General features: G+C 43.1%; 1 protein-coding gene across 2 annotated transcripts in view; it reads right to left on the bottom strand.

Annotated features, from left to right (window-relative positions):
- Positions 1-4,276: 4,276 nt before the first annotated feature.
- Positions 4,277-20,251, bottom strand: part of Cers6 (ceramide synthase 6) — a 251,512-nt gene continuing 235,537 nt past the window's right edge. The window contains exons 9-11 of one of the 2 annotated variants that reach the window (XM_028882011.2): positions 13,169-13,325; positions 12,574-12,597; positions 4,277-9,939 (exon numbers count right to left, since the gene is read on the bottom strand). In XM_028882011.2, coding sequence (XP_028737844.1) covers positions 9,790-9,939; positions 12,574-12,597; positions 13,169-13,325 — 331 coding nt within the window. In that variant the 3' untranslated portion in view covers positions 4,277-9,789. The remainder of the gene's footprint in view (positions 9,940-12,573; positions 12,598-13,168; positions 13,326-20,251) is intronic. The other variant, XM_028882012.2, reaches the window with a different exon arrangement.

Here is a 20,251-nt window from a genome sequence, read left to right as displayed (position 1 = left end):
ATTGTGTGTGTGTGCGTGTGTGTGCATATGAGACTTTCATATATAAATATAATGTTTTGATCAAATTCATCCTCCATTCTCTCCCCTCTAACTCCTCCTAAACCACCACCACCTCTCCTCCTCCACTACCACACCTCCACCACCACCACCACCACCACCACCACCTCCACCACCCCCCCCCCCCCCCCCCCCCCCCCCCCCCCCCCCCCCCCCCCCCCCCCCCCCCCCACCACCCCCCCCACCACCACCACCACCACCACCACCACCACCACCTCCACCGCCACCACCACCTCCACCACCACCTCCACCACCACCACCACCTCCTCCACCACCACCACCACCACCACCACCACCACCACCACCACCTCCACCACCACCTCCACCACCACCACCTCCACCACCACCTCCACCACCACCACCACCCCACCACCACTACCACCTCCACCACCACCACCACCTCCACCACCACCTCCACCACCACCACCACCACCACCACCTCCACCACCACCACCACCACCACCACCACCACCACCACCTCCACCACCACCACCACCACCACCCCCACCACCACCACCACCACTTTTTCTTCCCAGTTTCATGTGCTCTTTTAAAAGTCACTGAGTCCATTCAATGCTGCCAGTATGGGCATGGGTGCAGAACCATCCACTGGAGCAGAGCTACCCAGACAGCAGCCACACCCGGAGAAAACTCGACTCACCCTACCCCAGCAGCCCCCAGCTGCCAAGAGGCCCCCTTTCTTTCATCTCCACAGCTTTGCCTTTCTCCCCAGAGTGTCAGCTACTTTGGGATGATGCAGTATCTAACCTTTTTAGATTGGCAATTTCCATTTAGCAATAGGTAGTTAAGTTACTTCCATTTTTTTTCATGGATGGGCAAATAACTCATTTCTTTATAGCACTGAATAATTTTTCAATAATCTTCTGTATGTAGCAGAATTTATCTGTCTATTCATCCACTAAAGGACACTTTGGTTGTTTCCAAGATTGAGAAGTTGTGAATAAAGCTGCTGTGAACATCTGTCTACAAGATTTTATGTGTCCATATTTTTACCCTTTGGAGCCAATACCAAGGAGAGTGACTGCTGGATTACTCTGGAAAACATGTTAATTTTATTATTATTATTATTGTTGTTGTTCTTTTTTTTGAGACAAGGTTCCTCTGTGTAGCCCTGGCTGTTCTTGAAGTCACTCTAGACCAGGCTGGCCTCAAACTTAGAGATTTGCCTGCCTCTGCCTCTGGAGTGCTGAGATTAAAGGTGTGCACCACCACTTCCTGACCAGAACATGTTAATTTTATAATAAACTCTCAGCTGTCTTCCGAAGCGGCTGCACTGTTTTGCATCCCCCCATTTCTGAGAGTGAGCACTGTTATTACCTCTAGCACTTGGCATTGTCAATATTTCAGTCAACTTACATGTATGGGGAGTAATCTTGCTGTTTTGTTCATTTTGTTTTGTTTTTTTTTCAAACAGGGTTTCTCTGTGTAACAGCTCTGGCTGTCCTGGAACTCACTCTTTAGATCAGGCTGGCCTCAAGCTCACAGAGATTCACCTCCCTTTGCCTCTATGCTAGGATTAAAGACGTACACCACCACCAAGCTGGCATGATCCTGCTGTTTTAAATTGCATTTTCCTGCTGATATTTTAAGTGTAGCTTCTTGTTGCATTATCTGCTTGTCTTTCCTTCCTAGATTGTATGTTCCCTGAAAGGAGACTGTATCTATCTCAGTTACAATTCTATCTTCATTCTCAGGAACAATCTGAGGCATCCTGTGGCTGCCTATAGTTTTGAATGGTCGAATCATACAGTTAGGAACCTGCACATTAGCTTATCAAATCATCTCATGGCTATTTCCCATGATTCATTAAAAAAACCTTGGTCATAGGTATTGGCGCTTAGACCTTCTTGCTGCATTTTCTAGCTCATTAATTCTCTATTATTCAGTGTCCCCTTCTATGGTTCCTCTCAGCTTGGTCCTAGTCATTGCTTTAGGCCCCCATCTTGAATCACCCCAAAGCATTTTTGGTTCTCTACCCACTACACCAGTAAGCAGAGTTGGGCCCACAAAAGGAAAAACCTTGATTCTTTATGTAGTGGGAGTCGACATGCTTTCTCCTTTCTCTTTGCTTTTCTCTAACAGATGGAGTTTTCATTGCTGATAGCTCACGACTTACCCATCTCTATCCCAACGGAGCACATTTTCTTTTTGTACTGAATGATGCTTCTGCAACATTGATTGGGCTGTGGGATGCACCAAGTCCTGGCTGAAGCCAGGGGTCCTGGCCTGATGCTGTGTGCTGTTTGCTGCCCCAGATCTTTGCTCTGCTGGGTGCACTGAGGTACTCAGTCCTGCAGTGTGCAGCTCCTGTGCTCTGCATGGTAGCTCTCTGGTTGAGTTCAGCCAATGGTGGCAGAGACACAAGGACACCAGGATCACAGCCCTCACAGCACAGCCTTTCCTCTACACGATTCCCTCTCATTGGCATCCGTTATCAGCACAGGGGGAGAAAATGTCTTTTCATACGCAGAGAGGTAGGTGCCTTATCTACTCTGATTTCATCTGGTAATCCAGCTTGTACCACTAAAAACATATTTTTCCCTTGCTCTTCAACTTATCTACCTACAGTGACTTGCGGCTTTCACTTCTATCAGCTTTACAGAATTTTAAAGTTTCAATGCTTAGGAACGATCTAATTTGTGTTAATTATGCTAGCATCACTGTGACAAAAATATTGAACAAGCACTTCAAGGGAGAAGAACTTATCTTGGCTCATGGTCTCGGGGGGTTCGGAATGTGCTTGTTTGACATCATGGCCCTGGCCAGAACATCATGGCAGCAGGAACATCCGTGAGGTTTTCACTTCATGGCAAAAAGGAAGCAAAGGAGGGGGCTGGGGACGAGGTGTCACCTTGCAAAGCTTGCTCTTAGAGAGCCACTTCCTTCATCTACATCCCACCCACCAAACGGAACCACTGTAAGGAACCGAGCTTTCAGCCCACGAGCCTGAGGGGGGCATTTCATATCCAAACCATGACTCTTAGTTTTTCTTGTTTTAGTCTTTGGGGATAATCAAAAACTGAGATGCCAAGACTTCAAGCAGCACAATGATCGGTTCTGAGGAACCACCGGAACTCCAGCAGGTCCTGCCAGCCTATTCCCTCTGCTGTGTCTCGTGCCTTCTTGGAGTGATGCTGACATTGTCGCCACTCTCTTGGTTGAAGCAAGGGCAGATTGGTAGATCAAGAATCAGGAGGCAGAAATAACATATATGCTCAGGTTTGATGTGATTGTCCTAGCAGGAAGGGGTCTGGGGAAAAGCAAGTTGCATTTTGGCTACTGGGGAACATGGTCCCAGTATTGGATTAGCCTCCCTAGAACCGGAAGAGTTCATAACGTCCCAAAGGATGTATTTTCTTAGAGTTTGTTTTTTTGTGTTTCAGAGAAATTTCCGTCATTGATGTCACTAGAATAACTTAATGGATTCTATTGCTGTTCAGAATGATCACTACATTTCTAAGATTTTTTTTTTTTTTTAGAAAATTTTGATTTTTTCGATGGTGTCTTGATGCATTTTGGTGCTATTTTATGCCTTTTTTGGTTTTGTTTTGTTTTTTTGTTTTTTGAGACAGGGTTTCTCTGTGTAGCTTTGCGCCTTTCCTGGAGCTCACTTGGTAGCCCAGGCTGGCCTGGAACTCACAGAGATCCGCCTGGCTCTGCCTCCCAAGTGCTGGGATTAAAGGCGTGCGCCACCAACACCCAGCTATTTTATGCCTTTTGAGATACTGCATGATATAAGCACTGATGGGAAGTGCAGTGTGGGAAAGGCAGAATCCCTCAGCAGAGGCAGAGGTGAGGAAAAGGTCTAGTGGTAGGGAGTCCAGATCCCAAGAAGATGTCATTGGCCAAGCTGTTTGAGGCACATGCACAGAAATGGGCCGCTTTGGGTACTGGTTATCAGTGCCTCCTTCACAATTTGGAAAAATCAGCATCATCTGATGTATTTAAATAGCTTTCGCTATAAATCATGATTCCAGGATGGAGGGTTCTATGCGATTTAACGTTGAAGATTTTGCATCCTAAATTTCAAGGAAATATTTTAGCATACGATGATATAACACTAGTTCTCAGTGATCACAATGATTGGGAGAATTGTAAGAGAAGACTGGATGGCAGAGCTCTGACAAAACCCCACCCAGGAATGCTTGATGTGTTCCCAGTTCAGTTGGTCGGGGCTTACAGTAAAGGACACTTTTGCTGTACTCTTAATGCTTATCTTTATTATGAAAGTGTTTCCAAAGTAAAATGATCCTCATAATAATGATTACTTCCAAAGATCAAGAATGAATAATTATATTTCCATATAAAAATCAGCAAAACACGGTAACAGTACACAGAAGAATTCTAATTGGCTAATGGTACACCATTTCACTTCTGACAGATGCTCAAGGACTGAACAGTCTTTAGGGAACAAAGAGCTTCCAGCACCTACCCTAGTTCTCGCTGAAAGTTGGAAAAGAGAAACACATCCCCAAATTAACCACCATCCTTTTCTATGACAGCAAAAGGCCATAAAGGTCACTGAAAATGACTTGGGTGAAGGAGTTATGAAAACTGTGAGCTTAGGGGAAATCAAACTGGAGTGTTTTCCACATTTATGTTAATTAACCTTTGAGCAAGAAGTTCCAGAATCACAACATTATATTCCAGAGTTTTGTAGCTAACATTTAAAAAAAATTCTTCACATTAAGGACAGTTTTACAGATAGCTTATGACATTTACTGTAGGCAAAAAGGATAAGAAATATGAATGAAATCAATTTTTTTTGACTGAACATAGAAACTATGATGACTGCTGCTGTACCTTGGTTCCCAGACAACTCACAATACAGGAAGCTAAGCATTCATGGACCTGGGTTCAGAAAACACATGTACATGGGCACAGGCTTTTTTTTTTTTCCCTCCCAGGAAAATGGGACCAGGCAGAGGAGGAGGTGTGGGAAGAGCCAATCTAAGGGTCACCGGGAAACTGAAAGCAGAGACATGTTAGCATTTGGCTTTCTGTTACCAGAGTTCCAGGAGGCCAAAAGGACTGTAAGTGAATGAGACAAGCAGGACAGACTCTAGGCTAACAGTACCCTCTCATCACTTCCTGGCAATCCTGAAAATGCCCAGTTCCATACAGATGTCATCCGGTGGCAGAGCCTTTTTAATTTGTTAGAGTTGGTGGGGCCTCCATGGACCCATCTGCCAATGGCATTCATTTCAAAGGCTCTTGGTTAAATTCAAGACACAAAATTATGCAAGAGGCTAAGGTTCTCATCGGGGTGTCTCCAGATTCCATTATTTATGATGATTTATGTTCTTCAATACAATTTTCTTTATGAAAAGTAGCTACCTTTAAGTATTGGTTAGAGGAGTTTCAACAGCTGTGACCAGGGCTCCCTCACATCTGCTTGGCGCCCCCTAGGGGCGAGCTGGTGCCATGTACACACAGGTAAACTACAGGGTCCTCCTTTGGCCCATTTGTTTCGTAGATCTAAAACGTGATTGGTAGAATGTAGCTAATTAGTCTATAGCATTTGGAGAATGGCACAATTTCAACTCAGCAAGAGAAACAGATCTTGGAAAGAATACATCTGGAAAAAGCCTTGTTTCACTTTTTAAAAGAACTGTTTGCAATCCTTCCTGCCAGGGACAGCATACTGGAAGGTGAGTGCAGTAAACAGGGCTCTCTCCATTTCTTTCTTTCTACACAACAACCTGAAAGAGCCATGTGATCACGTTCCTTTAAGGCTGACTTTTATCTTACTTGACTTTTTTCTCATTTGGATGTTAGAAACATTTCAGGGCTACAGTTCCTTATTTACTAAGCAGAAATAAGTTAAAGACAAGAAAATAAGCAAGTAAGAGCCTTAAGACCACAAACACCACATAAAATGTGAACACTTAACCTTTTATTTCCAAAGGTGTTGAAGCCTCTCTGGATATAATGACATCATTGCCCATAATGATCAATGGACCTGCATACACCTTTGGAGTAAATTTGTATACTTTTTACACTTCAAATAAAAAAAAATACTCAAATATCCAAGCAACTTTGGCATTAATTTCCACCCAAATGATTACTAATACAAGATGATGAAGGGGTTGGAGATAATCAAGGGTACTCATACATTCTCTCAGAAGAGCTTGTCAGCAAAGACATACGTAAACCACAAAGAAGTCATTTTTAACAGACAAACTACGACCAAGTCCCATCTTTGCTTAGCTCAAATAACAATGAGATTTAAATGCAAGGTGGAAGATTCAGACCCTTTCTATCTAAGATGAAGGAAGGCATTCAGTTTGCTCAAACTCAAACTCTACCAAGTATGTCACGTAACAATAGGGACACGTTCTGAGAAACGTGTCCTGCGCCGATTTTGTTATTCTATGAGCATCACTGAGTGTACTTACACACAAGCAGACAGTATTGCCTCTCAGTGCCTTTGGGACCACAGGAGCACAGGCAGCCCATCCTGGAGTGCAGCACTGTGGCTGAGTATATGGCTGCGTTCAGATGAGAATTTGACATTTGGAGACTCACCCATCAGATGAACTAAAGATCTGATCTAGCCTTGCTTGTTCCCTGGCTTTTCTGCCTTGTTCTTCTCTGTCAGATGCCAGGGGCATGATCAGAGGGGGATTGGGGATGTCCTCTGTTTGGCAATTCAGCAGCATTCGAACCCTGGGGTTAAATGGTAATCACCCTCATTTTTACAACGAACACCCGAATGACCCACAATACTGTCCTTCTGGTTGCTCCTCTCCTCTCATCGTCCACAGGACTAAGTTTGAGAGAGCGAACTGGATTTGGCTTAAGTGTGACAGCAGGTGCTCAGGGCCTGGGTTCTCTCTCAGGGAGCTCTGTGGATAAGAGGCTGGAAGGGTTTGGCTCCTCTCAGCAGGTGGGAGGCAAAACCAAGGAGAAGGGAAGTTTCTACAGTACATGTGAATGTATCTCTTTATGACAGGATGGATGAAGGTGAATCAGTACTAATTTGGTTTTATTGTTTTTTGGAGGAACATACGTATACACACACAAACCACACACGGCTATATCATTTATTGACTCAAGGCCAAATTCTACTTGATTTCCTACTCTCCCCCCACTAAATCTAGGTAAGCTATAACACTGGTGATCAAGTTACTTTTTCTAGAGTCCTTTCTACACACACCTTGGTACCCTGGGAAATGTGAATGCAACCAGGAGGAAGGGGACATCACCACAGACTATGATAATTAATGAGACCACCACTCAGACTAACCTACAACTGGATTTAGAAATCACACTTCTGACGGCTATGGCAGGGCATGGGTGGACAAGATTCCTCACACAGTGTCTGTGCTTAGTCTTATCCAGTCACTATGGGAGAAGAGCAGACAGAGATATATTCTATTCCAGGGAAAGCCTACAAACACCATTTCAATTCACCAAATGGAACTATTTTCTCTAGAATGCAAAAATGAAACAAAAATCTACAGACACAGTAGACGAACCGGTCAAGTTACTGGTGTCAGTCAGAAAGCACATCCCTAACTCTAGCAGGTTCAGAACTGCCTTTGATACGGGCAGAATCAACTTACTTCATTTTTACATACCTCTTCTGAATTTGTACAAATTGATCTTAAAATTCTTCTGTGCAAAAAAGGGTCACTTGGTTCAAATTCAAATATACTGTGGCTCTCAAGTTCATGCCACCCCTGGGAGGAGGAGGAGGAGGAGGAGGAGGGGCCCAGACACTTAAGCAAGATGGGCATGCTCCTTAGCTCAGCTCAGGAAAAGGCTCACCTCCTCAACACTGCTTTGTTTTCTATCTATCTGTATTTGTACAAATGCACTTTGGTGTCTTATCACTGGTCTCATAAACTCAAACACTTCCAAGGTTCACTCCTAGACACACAACTGTTTGGGTTAATAAATCAGCAAGGCTCAAAACACACAGTCAGTTGCCTTGTCTTCTACAGCAACAAGCAGACATGTTTCCAAGCTTTTAAAATTATTATCTGGACCATACCAGAAAATACTGCTTTGTAGTTGGGTGGAGAAAGATCTAACACTGCAGCCGGAGTTCTTTGGAGTCTTCTCTTAACTATTCACCCACAGGCTTCAAAGGATGGGTATGAAGATTTAATTTAAAAAAATCAAGGGAAATGTGGATGGCTCTGGGCAGGACAGACATACACTGCAGCATTTTGCTGTTGGCTGCTCAGTGCCCTGATTACTTTAGATTCCTGTTTTAGGTGATGTTTGACTTAGGAGTATTTGTATTACCATTGGATTCCCTTTTTACTAAAGATGAGATGAGGTAAAGTCCTTGGCTCCCCTGTGTGGTTGCCGTAGCCACACACCAGTGACAATGCCCTGGTTGGGGAGGAGGGGATGCTCTCATGAACTTACTCTTTGGTAATTTTTCTCATGGCTGTCACTGCCATTGTCCAGTAGAAGTTCTGATGTTCTTCTGGAAATAGCTCCACTTGAATAAAAATCCTTAGGGGTCCCCATGAGTCTTCAAAACAGTAAATGAAACAAACTCAACTTGCAGTGCAAGCCTGATGCTTCTAGCAATGAGAAAGTCATTGTGGGATGCATTTAAAGAGAAAGGCCAAGGGTAAATGGTCTTTCTCCCACTGGACTTATTTTTTTCTCAGCAAAATAAAACAAGTCAAATCCTAGATGAGGCTTTCTCTCGAGAGCTGGTGGCAGTAAAGTGCTTCACATGAAGTTAGTCTTTGCCAACTCTTAAAAGATTCCCTCTTTATCTGCCTCAAAACGTTCTTAGCTTCTTTTTCACACGGCAGGACGGAAGACTGTGCTAATAGAGTAGGAACTGAGGCAAGACCTGGTGGAAGTCAGTTGCTAGCCTCCTGTGATTCCCAGAACACAGAGCAAGTCCGCAGTCTGTGGGTCCCTTCCTGTCTGTGAGCTTAAGCTGGCCACACTGTTTCAGAATCAGACCACTGGCCTCACTGGAGAGCAAAGGAACTTTGTTCCCAACAAGGTCAACTCCCAACTATCTACCACGCTAATGAGATCTCAAGTTTGTGCATAAGAGACAAAGCAATTTCCAAAGAGACAAATCTATTCCAAAGCAATTTCATACAAAATCCCAAAGTGCCCTACTAGCTCTCTCTCTCCATTTGAACTGCTAATTGACCACAAAGAGTGACAGCTAAAATGCCTGGTTCATCCTGTTTAGACTCACACGGGACAACAGTCACCAACTACATGGGCAACTATAAAATGGGTGCAGAATGGAAAGAAAGCCAACCTATCGGGAACTGCGTGAGGATATTTCATGGGGTTTTACTTGGTCTAAGTGATAAGGTCAGCTGATGCTCATGGCACACTGGACTACAGCATGAGAAAGGGGTAGAAACAGATGGAGCATCTCCTTCACGGTCAGTCATGAGCCCAGAGTAAAAGGAGCGAGGGAATCCTTGCCTGTCCACAGATTTACAAACAAATCAAAAAAATAAATAATATTCCGAGACAAATGCAAACACTGTTTCCTTGTGTCAGTCACATACAGCATGCCTACATAGAGAGAATGGGATTTCTTCTTCATTCACAGACAGGACACATGGCAGGACACTATTCAGAATGCTTTGAGAATCCTAATTTTTGTCTCTGGTGATGAGATATCATGAAAGGAACCGCATTTGCAACTTATTAAATACTTCCAGGAACGAACAGTTCACTTTGTTGAAGACTTATAGTTTTGGGTAATTAGTCATCCATGGAACATGGACCAGTTATGAGATATCCGTTGGTACCACTGGTTCCGTTGGTTGTCGAAGCGTGTGGTTTCTTCCCTGCAGGTTCTGAGTCCTCATCTTCTGAGCTAGATTCAAGATCGCTCCGGTCATCCTTGGATACCTGCAGAATACAAGAATAGGAGTGTAACCAGCTCCTAGGACCAGCATGGTGCGGCATGCCCAGCAGCACATGCAATCTCGCATGAAGAGGAACTTTCTCACATGTTACAGAGAGGGTGGGGGGAGGGGGGGAGGGAGGGAAGGAGGGAGGGGAGAGAGAGAGAGAGAGAGAGAGAGAGAGAGAGAGAGAGAGAGAGAGAGAGAGAGAGAGAAACACTGCCATGGTAGTATGCTCTCCTCACTGGAGGGATGTAATGTATGCAACAAAGTAGGTTAGGAAGAATGTAAGTGACTTTAGACATCACAGAGCCTGAAGAGTATCCTTCATGATGGAGAATGTCTAGACCTCGAATCCCATCCCTACTCATAGTGATAGTGGCTTCTATGCTACTAGGCTGTCACTTTAGGAACTGGGTGCAAATGAGTCCATTTATGCACTAATAACCACATTCTACTGGACAATTATTTAAGGCTAACTCTCAATTACCATGCTAATAGAGATATTCACATCCTAGCTCAAATCATTAAAGCAAACCATTGCTATTTGGCATTGTAATTCATTGTTTTATATTTAATTTCCTTTTCTTTTTTTTTTTTTGCTAAAATTACTTTGAATTTTTATTTTAGATGTGACATAGTCACACATGGCACCCGAGGGCACTCTAAAGATCCTCTAGATGAGACAGGGCTTCAATATTTGCCTGGAAGAAATCTACTGGCCAGATCCTCAAAAGTCCTTTATTATATGCCAATTTCTTCAGTCTTCCACTTAGTTTCATTAAGTAATGAGGACAGCAAAATAAGACACTAGGATATGTGTCTATATGTTAACATGAAATGTGAAAAAAATCCTACTATGTAGCAAGGAAACATTATATTGATTTTTAAAACTGAAATAATTTGAATGCCCTTCTCTGTAAGTCTAAATTATAGCCATGATTTTAACCTAGAGGGTCTTAAGATCGTCAAGTAAGTGCACTGTTTATTTAATTAGTCCATTTTTATTTCGATACCATGTCCCACTGTGTAGCCCAGACTTGCAGCAATTCTGCTTTAGCCTCCAGAGCGCTGGGATTCTAGGTACCTATCCACATGCTCAGTTCACATAATTATTAAGTTGGATGGCCAGAGGATCTTGTTGGCGTGGCTTCATGGAAATCTTCCCTGCCTGGTCTTCAGTGATTCCCTAGGGGCTGGGCTGAGGGACTGTCAGAGTCTCTGGAAGGTGTTTCAGAATTCCTGGGGGCTTTTCATATCAGATCCTTTCCTCGACACTGTCACATCGACTTGAGAGCTGTGGAATCTACTACCTAGAAGCCATTAGGGAGTGAGTACGGCATCATTTGCAAGTGGGTAGAGATGGGCGAAAGTAAAAGCTGAAAACTATTCTTCCAATCTAACCAGCAATGGATTAAATATTGTACACAGATGATCACCAATTCAAAGCCCTCTGAGGTGAGAGTGAACTCACATAGACCATCTCACTCAAAAACAAAACACAACAACAAACGTAGATACCAAGGCAACAAATGATTGAGGGGATAAGAAAATCCCAACTTCAAAGGCATGAGTCATAAAGACAGTATTACTGTAAAGCTCCACTATATTTATAAGTCTATTTAGTCCCAAAGTAAGGCGCTAAGCAGAGAGCATTAATGTGCATGCCTAGTAGATAATTTTAAATTACATTTGGAAAAATCCATAGCTATGACACTGTCAAAGAAAAATGACAACTTAGAATGTCTCAAAATAATCCCCAGGAAGAGCCCACGGACAGGAGTCATCTGATTGTTAGGTGAGAGCAGCAGCGGCCGAGAAGGCATCCTGAAGCCAAAGCTGCAGGGTGTAATTAGTGATCATTTCTTCACAGAGATGAAGGAATAGCAGTTAGAGGGAAGATGACAGGCCTGGTGGAAATAGCAACCCCAGAAGGACACGAGTAATCGAATCTACCGCATCCTTCATCCTTAGTTATTATCAGACTCCCCGGAGTATGCATGTTGATTTAATTTGTGTCCAAATGAAGACAAGAAAAATCTCAAAAGAAACACGAGTTCATTTCAAAGAGTAAGAAGTCACCGGGAAAAAATGAACTTTCTCTCCGAAGAAATTAGTTGATCAAAATATTTTGGGATTATATAGGTGGTGATGCTGAGGACTGGCTCCATAGACCATGACAAGTTGCCCAGATGTCTCCTGAGGAGGGGCAGATACTGTGGACCTCCCTCGATGAGGTCAGAGGCTCATGTGCTACCCTCTGTTTTCGGACCATCAGGACATGGGTAACCCAGGTCTCCTTTTTGCACCACACAGATCAACTAGTTTCGTCTCTCTCATGTCACAGGGCTCTGTTTCAGTCTCTTAGCCAACATGTTAGGCACCAAGAAAAAAACAAAAAACAAAAAACAAACCAACCTCCCTTCCCATCTGATCAGCAAGATTTACATGCTCACATAAACGGGCCATGGTGGCACTCACTCCCCCGGTGTCTTTTGTAGTTCATGGAAACGACAACTGCCCCAAAGCTTTCCTTAGTGCCAGCGGGTTAGATGTAAGAAAATGACCAGAACAAAGCCCTTCAGCACCCCGCCAGCAGGCAAATGTCACCCAGGAAGAGAGAAGACAAGAAACTTACATGCAAAGGGTTCCACTTCCCAGCCTTCCAGGGTGGCAGGAAGAAGAGAACAAACAGGAAGTAAGAAAACATCCTGGAGAATGAGCTGGAAACGTCACTGCTCTAGGCAAAGGGGCTGGGGCTCAGGAAGGTTTATTTAAGTCAGCCCCATGGTTCCATTAAAAAACAGAGACGAGTCAATTTTATTGGAGAAGTCATGAATGCATTCACTCTTCGATTTGAGAGAAAGGCCAGCTTAAAAATGTGCCCATGACACCAAGCAATCCTTTTCATGAAAACAAATTATTAAATTAAATTTCTGCTCACTAGAAATAATCAGAGAAAGTCCAAGGGAGAAAAAGGAAAAAAAAAATCCACAACAAATAGTATGCCAACATTAAATCTAAAACTGTAGAGGCTGGGTGTCAGCATCCACAAAGTAACAGAGAAACTTTTAAAATGAACCAATAGGAAGAAAATATTTCGACTTGTGTTTCAAGGTGGTTTTGGAAGGAATAACACTGATTTTGATGAAATCAGAAATAAGTGATTTCAAAGGAGCCAAAAATACCCTGACATTTCTGGGACATATTGGAGAGAGTGAGTTTTAGCTTACCTTGCCTTTTGAAACAGCTTTGCAAGCTATTTTTACAATCAAGTAAGACCAGAAGCAGTTCAAGCCTAGTACTAGCATCAGTAGCAGGTTGAAAACCCACCAGGAAGGGAAAGGTCCGACGATCTCCCAACTTTCAAACAGTGTGGTATTTAACACCCTGAGGAGGAGAAGAAAGTCATTATTGAACACAGCATTTCATTTTGTTCTAAAGGAGTCCTAGTGATTTCCAGCGAGCACAAGGTCAATAGTCTCCCCCACCTGCCCCCCCGCCTCCTGGGGAGACAGCCTGGAAGTTAAGCAGGAACTGAGGACTCATCCCTTGCCATGGTGCCCTGATGGTGTGGGACACTGCGATTCGATTCTCTCTCGAGCAGCCTATCTGAAACTACTTGCTGTTTAAAACACTGTCATCATTTCCAGTGCGCACTTTGCTAGCATTGTGCAAATCCACATTCCTGTGTCACAGCCACCACCGCCCACCCTCCTGAAAAACTGAGACTCTGGGCCCGTTGAACAGTACCTCTGTCCCAAGAAACTTCCGTTCTATTTTCTGCCTCCGTGAACTGAGCTATTAAGGTCTGTTTGTGGAATCATGAAACAGTGGTCATTGGCTCCTTCTACCAACACAATAGCCTTAAGGTTTATCCCTTCAGCACCAAGTCTCAGGATTTCTTTCCTATTGGAGTATATGTGCACACCACACTTTTACATGGTCGACCACCAGCAGACACCTGGCTTACTTCCATCCTTTGGCTATTGTAAATACTGCTTCTAGGAGTTTGGGCTCAAACAAGTGTCTGTTCTGGCATACATCTTTCAGCTCTACACATAGGAGCAAAATTCCTGAATCCGTTTGATTTCTCCTTCACTTTCATCATTCATTGCTTCCTCTATGAATTTCACTCATCTTTTGGATTTCATTCTCTACTTAACAACTAATTTAAAAGGCCTGCGTTGTCTTCAATTTTTTTTTTTTTTTTTTTTTTTGGTTTTCTGTGGTGTGAAGAACACCACCCAATATTATACGGCAAGAAAAAAAAAATAAGGTGAACTCTTAAACATGTTCAGTTCAGTGCAGACCTCATTCTGCACACAGCAGCAATTAGAATATGCATGAGAGCCAGCCAGGCTTGCATCTGCTTGGGGCTCCATTAGAGGGCTCTTAATTGTCTAATTCTTCCCCTGGGAAAGAGCTGACAGTTGAAAGACATCATTTGGAAGCGATGCCCTGATGCCAGTATTTGAAAGATTTGTTTTTAACAGAAATTATGAAGGTATAATGAATGTATGTAGTTTTAAAAGTGTGTTGGAGTATGCACTTGAGTTAGGGGAAAAAAAGAGTAATTGGCTCTATACTCTGCCACAAGACCCAGCAGGGGGCAGCCACGAGGAACAGATGCATGCAGCCCGGTTCAGGGGCTCTGCTGTGTTGGCTTCTGCTGCTCTTCAGTCCTTGGAGACTGACTGGTCATCTGGACCCCTGTTACTGTCACATGACACCCCCTCCCCCACGTGACTTTGGGATCACCCCTCCGCCCCTTCTCAGTCCTCACTGGGCTGCATGAGAAGGTACCAGATGGCTATGGGAGTGGACTGCTCTTGGAGTTAAGGTAGGAGCCACTCACACAGGGCCAGAAGGAAAATATACAAAGAATTTAAACCAACAGCATGATGAGTGTTTTTGGAGAGGTTAAAAACGCCCTTTACGTTAGGAGATTTACTGTCACAAGTGGCGGATGAGTTCAAGGGAAAAGAATGCGAAACAGACCGAAGTGTGTTTCCCACTGCAGTTTCGACAACTCATTCAGGACTACAACGTGTCTAACACTCCGTCTTTAATCCTGTCACACTAATTATCTCCACAGAACAATTCAGAACAAACATATATTCAAAAATCCTCACAACAGTAGTATGAGACTGAACTTAGTAACTCAAAGTAGCATTATACTTTATATAGACTATACTGATATATTAATACTGGAATGAATATAAGGAAATCTATTAATATAATGTATCACATCAATAGTCCAAACAGGCACAAACCTAATTATTTCCATGGCACCATAGACATTTGGTAATGTCCAATTTTCCATTGCTGTGTTTTAAAAATGGACTTACTATAATTTTAATGCTCTCATATTAACATTTTAATAAACAACAGCTCCTTCTTTTAAAATCAGGAACACACGTGGAAGTCAGCTTCAGCAGTATTATTAGGGGTTCTAGTGATTCACAATGTCAAGAAATGAAATATTTTTATTTCAAATAGTTTGTGCCAATCTATAAATATTTTAAAAGTAGCAAACAATGAACATATCCTCTGATATAAAATATCTAACAAATTAGTTTCCATCTTTATTTCAGAAATTATGAAGTAAATCAAAGAATTAAATATGTTTTTATTTCTATTCTATGTTTTGTATTTGGGTCTCTCTTGCACACTTTGGGTCAGCAATTATGACTAAGTTACTTCCCTGTCCCTGAATCATATTTCAAAACTTTCTAATGATGGAAGAAAAAGTCATGGGAAAGAGGGAGGAAGGGAGGTAGAGATGGGGGTAGGAAGATTGGGGGAGGGAGGGAGAAGGGAGGGGGATGGGGAAGAGGGAGGGAGAAAGGGAGGGGGGACGGAGGGAGGGGAAAGAGGGAGGGAGGGGAGATGGGGGAGGGGGAAGAGGGAGGGAGGGGAGATGGGGGGACGGAGGGAGGGGGAAGGGGAGGGAGGGTGGGTGGGTGGGTGAAGATTAAAGCTTGTGGAATTTCCTTTGGTGGATCACAGAATTTTGTATTCTTTACATTCTTCTATTTTCCCAAAATTATGTCAAATAACTTAAAAAAATACTACTTGTTTCTGAGAAAGAGTGCATTGAGATAATACCTATATTGCTGCCTTGTTTGTGCTAAGTGGTTCTGGTCTCTTGAAAAGTCACTTTGCAGACCAGGGACCATCAGGTCTAAACAAGGCTCGGTGCCTCGGCCACGGGGGAGGGATCCACACACCTTACATTTTCTATTCCCAGCTGCATTCAGAACTGCATCCCGGCAGTAATATGTTTGCCAGATGTTTGCCGAGCGGCTCTTGGGTTGGTTTATCTGGCAACCACGTAAACAAGCAGAAGCAGTGTCTGGGATGATGACAAGACTTTGACTATAAAGCCGGCTCTGCTTCTTGACATGCACCCTAGACACCCGACACTACGCTTCATCGAGTCTGAACAGAAAGAGGGTCTGGATAGGCAGCCACATCCACTGCATCATTCTGCACAGTGTGAAGTAGCGTCCAGCTGGCTCCAGGTTGGGAGCCTGTCTCACCAACGCCACACACGGCTTAGTTTGAGCAGGGGCTGGTGACAGGGCAGCACTTACATTAATTTCAGAAAAGCTACATTAGAATGCATCAACTCTGCTGTGACAGCCATGGGTGTCTCTGAGATCCCACTCAAAAATAATGTGATTTCTCTGAAAATTGACTTGGCAGCTTGCAGAGACACTTGGGAAAATATAATCAGTATACAGCCCTCCAGGAGCTTGGTAAGGAAAGCTGCAGGAGACACCTAACATATGACACCTGGACTCTGAAAAGCAGCAAACCTACACTGTTCTGAGCAAACTGCCCCTTTTTTGGACAAGCTATTCAAATGGTGATGACAAGATCTTATTCTTTCTGAAAGGTTAGGCCTAGAAATATGTACTGTGATGGTGCCATTATAAACCCATGGTGACGGACTCCGGTGGAGCAGCCTTCTCTCTCTCAGCAAGGACTGGTCAGGGCAGGGGAAGAGGGAAGCTGACCGGAAACGTTCATGTCCTCATCTGGGTAGTGATTGCATGGGTTATAAATGCATAAAACTGTGTACACAGGGCAAGCTGTATCCTCGAGGTCTGTGCACTGTACTATAGATATGAATCCTCTGCCTAAAAGTGAAATGGGAGGAGTCTCTGTGTCAAACAAAACACATATGAAGATTATCAACTTTTAATTCCTGATTTGTGTAATTACTATAGTGGTATCAGGGTGTTGTTCCCCACCTCTCTGTTCAATGTATTAATTCTGGGAAAATAATATTTTTCTTTCCCAAATAATAGTTCTTTCCCAAGTAACAGCAAACCTCTACTGCTGTCTAACAAGAGTTGAGAGTATGGGGAAAAAAGGGTCAAGCACAGACCTCTTCATTCATTCATTCATTCATCATTTTATTTTCATTAAGATTAGGCTCACTTAACCACTAGATGGCACATCAGGCACACACAAAGCATGCTCACGTGGAATTACTCTGCCAAACCCAGGAGAGACAACAGTTGATCTCTAGGTGATACCCTTCCTTCTAAAAGTCTCATCAATCAATGGGATCAAGGGGTTCTTGTGTAAGTCTCTTTCTTACTACATAGGTATGCCTCAACAGATGACTGCAGGGAGCCCACGCAATTCCCTAGAGATAAGGAGACATATTGTTGACCACATAGATCTTGGCTGGGGTGTGTTATTTTTAATAGATTTTAATGAATCATAAGAATATAATTCACTTTGCCTTATGATGATTTCTACTCTGTTTTTACCTCTTATGGCCCCTTTTTCTTAAATTTGACTTTAATAGAAGCACATAGAATGTGGTGGTAGAATGCATATATTCCTGGGGAAAACTTTATAATGTTTTTGTTGTTGAGCAAAGAATCCACAGAGCAATATTATTTTAATAAAACATTTATAGCTGTTTTCATTAGCATCTAGAATACCAATACAACTTAAGGCATTCTGCTTTCTTTCGTTACTTCAGGAGTCTGGGAGACTCAGAGAAATTGCCACAGACATCTCATCTAGAGGATCCACCTCCAATATAAGAATGAAATATATGTGTATATATATATATATATATATATATATATATATGTATCTCATATAGTGACTTACAAAAGTGTGAATTTATGTTTTCTATCTTTTTTACATATAGTTAGGTAAACATTCACATGTTTGGTGCCTTCCATCATGTTTTTTAAGTACTTTAGTGATAGGAGTGCAGGAACACATAATGGTAATTGAGAGATTAAGCCCAGGAGGTCTTACTGTACAAATGTTTCAGGTAGTTACAGGTACTTTGTTTTTCAGTGCTGGGGATTGAACCCAGAACTTCCTATATGCCCAAACAGGCACTCTGCTGCTAAGTTATGTCCCCCATGCTGGGTGGATGTCTTGGGTGAAACTCTGGTTCCTAGCCATGGACAACACCCCCATCCTATCTCTTCTCTGTTCCCAACAAGGAATTCTATGTGGGCTTTGTGTTTTCTGGAATGATCTCTATTGAGAACCATAACAATAATTAGGCCCACACTGAACATCCAAAGAGAGCCAAGATTTATTCTCTAGGAGGCAGAGTCAAAGATTCATCTTGAAGAGTGCCACATGCCAGAGGAGATGCTTTGGAAGGTGAATAGTCAACATTGGGTTTCTCTACTTCAGCACTTCTGTATGGTCTTGACACCAGATTTCCAGAGAGAACTCAGTTTATACCATGCTGTGTTTTATCTCGGGCATAAATGTGAACATCATCTCCCAAAAAAATCTAAATAAGAAGTAGATCCTACCCAAGATTTGCCAATTACCTAACTATGTCATGCTGTGTAGAGCGGATGCTAACAAGCAAGCATTTTAAAATTATATTGAACAGAAACTACAGGTGCTGAAAATTTGAAGGCCAGATACTTAATTGTCTCTGTCTCTCTGTCCCTCACTCCCTCTCTTCCTTCCTCTCTCACCCCCCCCACACACATAATAACTCTGAGCCTAACCTATAACTTAGTTGAATCTTGGACATTCAAGACTTCGACAGGAATGCGTATGATTACTCCCTTTTAACAGGGCACCCCACTCACAGCTTGGACTTCTCCACGTTGCTGGGACAGTCAGCAAGTCTTGGCAGGGTGGCTTGGGAGTCAGATGCCTGATCACCTTGGACAACTGTTCCCCTTGCCTATCAGTCTATGGCAAACATGACTGTGATTTCTTTATCCCTGACAGGAATCTGAACTTGAACCACGGCCAACTACTTCTCTTTCATTTAAAAATGGATGTACTGATTCTATCCCTACCTCTCTACAAATCAGACATTCAGTCAAGTAAGTCTTACTTTTGCCCGGCCCTGGCTGGACTGAAGAGTTGGTCTCTTATCACATCTCAGTGAGTTTGTAACTGGTGACTTCCGGCTAGAGCAGAGGGTTTTCTCAACCCATTCTCCTTCCTGTGTTCCTCATCTCCCAGTCTGAGTCTCCCTGGCCATGCTGGGTCTTTCAGCATGATTGCAATAGGCTTGTGTGTTCAACCGTGTGTAATTTGTTGTTGCTTCTCTGTTGGTAAAGAAGACTTTCGCCCCTTCCCTTTTTTAACAGTTCTTCACTGAGTAATTACTATTGCTAAGTAGTCAAATATGCTATGCACATTACTGGATTTGATCCTTTCAATACCCCCATGAGACTTTTATCCTCATGGGCGCAAGAGTCAATATTTATTGGAAGTTGTATGTTAGAAACCAGGCTCAGGTGTCACAGTGAACTTACTCAATTCTCATAAAAGGTTTTAGGGTAAATCCTCATTTTCTTCCCTTGTAGGTACTGCTATCTCTATTTTTCCAGACAGGACATTGAAACCAAGAGAATGTAAATAACATGCCCAAGGTCTGGTTTGGCAGGTGGAGAGAGCTGAGATCTGAAGGACCTCATGTACTGTACTTGCCCCCAGGCCCCTATTGCTCACCCATGCACCCCAGCTTTCCTAGGGGTTTCTAGTTCCTCACCCTTTGCTTATGCTCAGAGCCAAGCCATCACCATCCCATGGCAGAGGCAGTGCCCACATGGAGCTGCTGCCTGGCATGTGGGCAGAACTTCTCCTTTGCCCGTTATTGCTCTGGCTTCCAGAGAGACAACTCTTGGTCTCATACTCTAGTTTCTAATAGTCATATTCTAGTTTGTTCCTGCCTAAATGACCAGAGTGGGCTTAATTTAATTGATTCCCCCACCTTGACCCATTTATTTAACCTTTAAGTCCCAATGTAATTACCTCTACTACTGAAAATCAAGTGATGCCTTTCACTA

This window comes from Peromyscus leucopus, chromosome 4 (assembly GCF_004664715.2).
Source record: "Peromyscus leucopus breed LL Stock chromosome 4, UCI_PerLeu_2.1, whole genome shotgun sequence".
Taxonomy (NCBI): domain Eukaryota; kingdom Metazoa; phylum Chordata; class Mammalia; order Rodentia; family Cricetidae; genus Peromyscus; species Peromyscus leucopus.
Note: the sequence above shows the minus strand (reverse complement) of the source record. Positions and strands in the feature narration are given on the sequence as shown.